Raw genomic sequence first — 7,776 nt, forward strand, 5'->3', positions numbered from 1 at the left:
CAGCAATCATTCCCGATGTTGGCGAATCATGAGGGTTTAAAATTTTTTGAGCATTATCGTTCTTATTTCTTATTGAATCCTCTATATATCCTTCGGCAAACGTGCTTGATTTCCAGCCCCCATGTCGTTTGAGGCATTCTAGATTTCCGCCTCCATCAATTAAAAGTGTTGCTGAAGTTCGTCGTAATAATAATTGCAAACAACTGACAAACAACTGTACCCAGGGAGACGCAAATCCCACCGACGACTTAATTATTTTAATTTCTAACATCTAGACGACTTTGATAGTTGTCACAGTTAATTTCGAGTAAAAATAGCGTATGAATTGTACTATTTATGGTTGAAAATTGCTACGTTTGAAGAAAAAATAGTATACTTTATTCGGCAAAGAAGCGACTTTTCTTGACTTGCCCTCTATTACGCGCCTCACTTCGTTCGGCGCGTAATATCGGACACGTCAAGAAAAGTCATGCTTCTCCGCCTCATAAAGTAATATACTATTTTTTTCATTTGTAGACAGACCATTAATGTGTAATGCGTAAATTTTGCTGTGTGATCTTTGAAGAATTTACACTTTGAATAACAATGATATTATTGTTAATTTTTAAATTTTTTTTGTCGTCAGATTTCGTTAGTTTCATATTAACTTAAAAAAGTTGGGTGACAAACCTTTTTGTTAATAATTTTAATCAGTACAGCACATTAAAACATAAGTCATGAAGAAGTTTTCAGGAAAATTTTAAGTCTAAATATGCAATAGTAAAAAAGTTATGTGACTTGTTATATTATGTTATTGATTTATGTTATTGATGGTGCTGAGAAGGAAAATGAGGTTTATTTTGAATTTTAGATGGGGAAACATTGTCAAAATTGCAATTTTAACCTAAAAATAAAAAAAATGAAATCACGTTTCTTTTAAAATCAGTTGCACTATTTTTGTTTCTATGAAACATTTTGTTTTTTGTACTCAATATTTTAACATAAACTTGACTAAAAACCTAAATTTCAAATTTTGTCACTCAACTTTTGCGATTAAACTTTGCAATTCAGGATTCTGCACATTTTACTTTAAACAATTCATAACTTTTATTATAATAAGACAAAAAAAAAGAAACAGGTCCCATTGTCCTCAGAAAGGTGAGAAATATATACTATAAATATTTCAGAAAACAAATATTAAAATGGAACAGAGTTGTAGCGAGTTTAACCTTTAACTACACGCGCTGGCGTATTTTGTACGCCGGATATGAGAATTCTACTTCAAATATGTTTAAAAATTTAATTTTTGATTTTGTTTATCTCTCTAACCTATCCCTGGAATGTGCTTTACAATTATTTGGTTTTAGTTTCGTTATAATCGGCGTTCTGGGAAGATCGTAATTTACAGTTTATTATTTGTTGTTTCCGGTGGTGGACAATATACAACACGATTATATTAATCTGAGTAGTAATATAAGTACACATTTCAATTGTTTTTTAGTCATTATTACACAAAATATATTTTTCTTTATAAACAATACTTTTTCTCCTCTAAAAAATCACATTTCAAAAAAATTTTTATTAATAATTTTATTTATGATGGAATCCAGTTATTCCATGATTCCAGTTATAAATCCCAATTGGCTTACTGAGAAGGAACTCCAAGTATTCACTGATGCCGAATAAGGTTTATAACAAAAAACTAAGTATATTTTTTCAAAAAAAAAACGCTGTTTTTAAGTGTATTTTCTTGTGGCGTATAAAGTACGCCACGCGTGTAGTTATGTTAAAACTTTATGCGCGGGTAGTTAAAGGTTAAAGCAGAAAAACGTAATTTCATTTTTTTTTATTTTTAGGCTAAAATTGCCATTTGACCATGTTCCCCTACGTAAAATTCAAAATAAACCTAATTTGCCATTTCAGTACCATCAAAAATATAAAGTATGACCAAAATTAGCCATTAACCATACCCTGGTCAGTATCTGGGGAAATAGCATTTTTTGGGGTGTGCCGATCGTCTCTAAAGTCACGTAACTTTTTTACTATTGCATATTTTGACTTAAAATTTTCCAGAAAATTGTATCCGTGAATTATATTTTATTGTTTTGTTGGTTAAAATTATAAACTAAGAAGTTTGTCACTCAAGTTTTTTAAGTAAACATGAAACTAACGAAATCTGACGACTATTTAAAAATTAACTACTCCTCTTTTGATTTGTTTAAACAGTTTGGAAAAATGTCATTGTTAGTTAAGTACTTCAAAGATGACACAGTAAAATTGTCAAAAGGAAATATTTACAGCGACCACAGATACAAAGAGAGAAAGTTGAAAAATCATCAAAATTTATTTTTCACATTTTTGCATAAAATTTGATTTTTCAACATGTTCCACCAATTATTGAAAAAAACGGAAACTTTATATTCGGATTCAGCGACCTCGAAAACATAAATAATAACAAAAATTGGTCATTACCTTAAAGTTGATTTTCGTGGTATAATTACTGACTAATTAATGACTTAACTAGTAAATATAAATTATTGTTTATAAACTTGTATAGAAATGGCAAGACCGGCATTTATGAAACTTAGATTTATTCTGAGCAATTCTCAGCTGAATTTACAACTACGAATCAAGTTCCTAAAATGTTTTGTGTATCATGTATTACTATATGGATGTGAAACCTGGATCATAAAGGTTAACATGATGAACAAAATAGAAGCCTTCGAGATGTGGTCATATCGTAGAATGCTCAGAATATCTTGGGTTCAACCTTTGATTGAGGTATTGAGGGTTTCCCTCAATACCTCAATCAACGGTTCAACGCATTTCAAACAGAGAAGTCTTAAACAGAGTTGCCAGGTGAAACTAGGGCAAGGCGAAAGTTACTTAATGAAGATGATAAAAAAGAGAAAACTTGAATATCTGGGGCATATAATGAGAGGCAGCAGATACAGGATACTGCAATAATTACTCAACGGAAAGATCGGCGGAAAAAGAGATATTAGTAGGAAAAAATATTCATGGCTCCGAAACCTTCGTCAATGGACTGGTTTCTTAGCAGATGAAGGCCTCGCAAGATCGAGAACGATATCGGCAAATTGTCATGGAAGCTACCCACGCCTAAAATTTGGGCACAGTACTTAAAGAAGAAGATACATTGTTTAAATACTTACATAAGGACATTAGCAAATGTTTTAAACTCACTACGATATAACACGCCTGTTATCAAAATGCTCAAACAACAGGATATATTTCGACAACGGATAATGGCAGACTAGTTTGACTACGAGTGAACTGAACAGGATTGGGGGATGGAATGGTCAGTACCGGGACTCTTCTTTTATATGTGTGTGTGTAGTTTCATTTTATGACTTGGACATAATCCATTAGCCTATTCTGTTGTCATAAATAATTCAAGTTTTTTTTAAACAACTGTTATAGAGAGAACCCGTAATCTTGACTTATACATACATAGCTACATATATATTGATTTTTTTTATTTATTATATTTTATTTATTTTTTCTTCTATTTTTTTGAAATTTTTTTTTCTATTTTTTTTTAATTTTCTTTTTATTACGGGAAAGAAAAGGATAGCATAAGGTTGGGTTACTACATATGCCTAGAGGTCCATCAACGCGACTTGCACAAAACAAAATTTGACCACGGATAGAAAGGCTAACAACTGGGTTAAAACAAAGGACTTACCTATATCACTAACGTTTTACAAATTAAATAAATTTTTCCATTTACAGATTTAATTTCATTTCACGTATGTGGCGAAAAATTATTCATATACACATATGCAAGTTGTTGGATTTTATTAAATCTAATAAATTAAAAGGTAGCATAATAGGAATTTTTTCACTATTGATATACTCATATATTTTTTTTATAAATTGGTTTATGCAACGTGTATTTAATGAGCAATTTAAAACTAAATGCTCAATTGAGCCTTCTTCGCCACATTCGCAAAGTGGAGTTTCAGCTAAATTAATTTTAAATTTATGTAACGGAGACAGATCATGGTTGAATCTTATTCTATATATTATCCTAATCATGTCTTTATTGAAATTTGAGTTTTTAAACCACGTTGAGGACTGTATTCTTGGTTTCACGCCTTTATAATATAATCCCTTGTTGGGCAAATTGTACATCGTCTGCCATGAATTCATCATTTTTTTCCTTAGGGACACAAAAAAACATTACACCAGCTTTTTATAGATTTTACGCAGTCATATGATAGTATAAATACGAGTAGAACTGTGGAATGCCACGGCGGAACTACGCATTCCAAAGAAATTAATAAATCTCACAAAAGCATATGTAGACGGATCTACGAGTGCTGTAAAAATTTGAGGAAAATTGCCGACATTCTTTACAATCAACAGTGGCCTCAAACAGAGAGAAACCTTATCCCCACACCTCTTCAACATGAGAGCGTATTGGGCTCTCATGTTGAAGCGAAGCGTATTGGAGAGTATTGTGAGGAACGGAACAGCGAAACAAAATGGGGCAAAACGTTACAATGGACCAGTACAACTTTAAAAGGGTTCACTAGTTTAAACATTTTGGAGCTGCGATCACCTTTGTCAACAACATTACTCATTAACAGAGATTAAAAACAAAATACAAAGTGAAAATCGTTGTTGGTTTGCGTTACGAAAAATAATGAAATTAAAAAATGTATTCAGCTGTAGGAAAATAAGAATCTACCGTTCGGACCTATAATGACATACGCCTGTGAAACATGGACAATGACAAAAGACAAAACATTATGAGAAGTAGAAGGGGTATGCCGGCACGACTATAGGTATAGGGAAATCAATGTGTTAGAGAGAGAAGTACCTTTCCAATGAGTAAGAGTGAGATAGATGCTGACGTCACAAGGAATCTTCCATAATGGAATCTACCATAGTTATTTTCCGCTAGATGGCGCCACCAATCCGCCATGTTTATTCCAATTCGCCATTTTTATTCCAATCCGTCATTTTTATTCCATTTCAGTATTTTTATTTAAATTCGCCATTTTTTATCCAATTTTCATTGACATTACGTCAAAGAAATCTACCATGGTTTAGCTATTAACCGCTAGATGGCGCTATTTTTAAATTAAAATATTAAATAAATTAAAAATAAAACAATTTTCCGTTCTGTGCTAGTCGCCACGGAACGCTCTTCTTCTTTTTGTCAACTGTCTATTCTTCTCCTTTTACATAATATGTTATTTAAGCCAGTCACGTGCAGAAATCTAAGCTCTACGTGTTGCATACTATATTTTATCTACGACCGATAATTTAGTATGTTTAAGCGATGGTGACATTACATCTGTATTGATCTGATTGGAGATTGTCATACGTTAAAGGTGTGGGGAGTATCGAATATGTTAGTTAATCCATAAACTAACCGATACGAACTGCATACTATATTTTATCTACGACCATAAAATAATATGTTATTTAAACCAGTCACGTGCAGAAATCTAAGCTTTACGAGTTGCATACTATGTTTTATCTACGACCGTAACATAATTTATGTTTAAGCGATGGAGAAAAATTAAACATCATGTCATAAAGGCATTAGATATGTATCTTTACTGAAACAAATTTGTTAGTAGCGTCATGTCTTTGAGTGAGTACAGACATAAAGTTGAACAGTTTCAAGATAAACTCATTGAGTTACAGAAAGATATTAAAGTATATCAGGATTTAAGAAAAATTATCAAACAATTAGAGAACCTACATATTAGCGATAGAACATATCCACTAGGACATATTCAACCATGGACGATAACACCACCAGCAGAAACATGAAAAATGAAATTAATAATATATTCGCATTGACATGTTTAATTTTAATGCCTGTATTTATCTTAATTTTAAAAATTATTTTTAAAAAAATTGTAAATAGAGGATTTGACACGTAATATAAAAATTGATGAGTAAATAAGGAGTTTTAATTAAAAGTCAATAGTTTTTTATATATTTTTATTACAAAACATAATTATACAGGTAATATCGTATTACAAAACCATTGGCGTAGTCGATCCACATTTCTTTCGGTACATAAAAACACTCCATTGCCGTGACAGGGGTTTGCATCAGGAGCAAATTTACAAACGCAAGGCGTATAATCAAATTTGCAGACATCAATAATTGCAGGAAAAACTCTGATCATATTACATTTCTGTTGTAAAAATCTGCTTTTTTGTTCTCCTCGAACGTAAATGTAATCGGCAGCATACAATAACTTGGATTCTAGTATTTGATTTATTTTGGAATATTCCACATCACCATTGGAATACCGGATGCCATGCACGTTTTTCTCCAAGAAGAATACTGTCTTCTTATCTTGATTAGTTAATGAAGTAAACGGTTGCGGAGACGTAAATATGTAATGATGTCGTTTAAAACCAATTTCAATGCTGAGTTCCTTGGGTACAAACCATCCATCTACCATAAATCCCTGTATGTCAACTAAAGCAATCCTCATGATTAAGCGTGATGATTGATACTGAGTGACGTACTCTTTAAACCTACTTAAATAATATTTTTGATAACTTCTGTTAGAGGAAAGTATTCGAGTAGGCTGTCGTGAACAATTAAACAGTAGGCTCGAGTGCCTGCCGGAAAACCTTCATCTGCTTCGATTTCCAGTTTAACATCAACGGTTCCTGATCTGAATGACGTATCATCCTGCTTGGAACAGTCAAAAACAAATAAGGCATATTTCTTGAAAGCAGCATAATCTAAGATGGGATGTTTTGTTGAGGAAAGAGTATAACTAGGAAAGAATTCCGTATAGTTATAGTGAGCTATAGCATAGTCATTTTTTTCAAAATCCAATTGCATTCTCTCGTTAGGCCAGTATTCTCCATTAATAACCAATCGCACGCTGGACATTCTAATGTGATCAAATAACGTTGGATCAGCGTGTATGTCATCTCGTTTAGAGGTTTGAAAAGCCACAATGACATAGCGTGGGCGTTCAACAGATGAAGTTGTCTTTACACTCCATATCTCGCGTCGAGATCCTGACGTAAGTGAAGGTAGTTCATTGAGCTCCCATTTACGGAAAGGTATAGTTATCGGCACATTATTCTTAATCGGAGTCATTAATTCAATTTTCATATCATCATTGGGAAAGACATGCTTGACCTTGAGTTCCATGCTGGAAACAGTTAAAGATACTGTTGTTGTTGTTGTAGCATTAGGTTCTTTCACTAGAATACAGTCTCTATCATTGCGTGCTCGAACAAATCGAAACACTTGACGGCCATAGGTTAATTTATTGTAGTCGTTGAAAATGTTGAATATATGTTTTATCGGAATCAGTAGACTAAAGTTGTCTCCCGATATATGTGGATTATTCGGATAGTTCCATCCTGCAGTACTGAGAAACTTGGAATCTTCAGGAGTATAACATAACAAACTGCGAATAGTGCTGACTACACCTGGGTCTCTAACTATTTCCATATCATGTGAACTTTGGATATACGTACATGTATCAAACAAGAAAGCTCCAGCATTCGGTGCAAGAGAAACCACGCCATCACCTACTTTCTCTATACTTCCTTTAATTTCCAACAGCGTTTCGTGTATCGCAAAAAATGCATCTGATTGATTTATGATAAATTCGACAACGTCACTATTATTAAATGATTTGATGTATGGTGTATATGTACGAAATTCTTCTTTTCTAATAGTATTATCGAACAGAGGTTTTTGGTAAAGATCGAAAATATGAGGTTGAGGCTCCTGCTGTTGAACCCCCCGTCGAATGTATTGACGTTTTGACAT

General features: G+C 32.8%; 1 protein-coding gene across 1 annotated transcript; it reads right to left on the bottom strand.

Annotated features, from left to right (window-relative positions):
• Positions 1-6,516: 6,516 nt before the first annotated feature.
• On the bottom strand, positions 6,517-7,776 carry LOC126892871 (uncharacterized). The gene has a single exon (XM_050662691.1). The coding sequence runs from the start codon at positions 7,774-7,776 to the stop codon at positions 6,517-6,519; it is 1,260 nt and encodes a 419-aa protein (XP_050518648.1).

This window comes from Diabrotica virgifera, chromosome 1 (genome assembly GCF_917563875.1).
Source record: "Diabrotica virgifera virgifera chromosome 1, PGI_DIABVI_V3a".
Classification (NCBI taxonomy): Eukaryota; Metazoa; Arthropoda; class Insecta; order Coleoptera; family Chrysomelidae; genus Diabrotica; species Diabrotica virgifera.

Bases quoted from the DNA above. Each gene is read 5' to 3' on its own strand.
- LOC126892871 (XM_050662691.1), bottom strand. From the start codon at position 7,776: ATGTCAAAACGTCAATACATTCGACGGGGGGTTCAACAGCAGGAGCCT.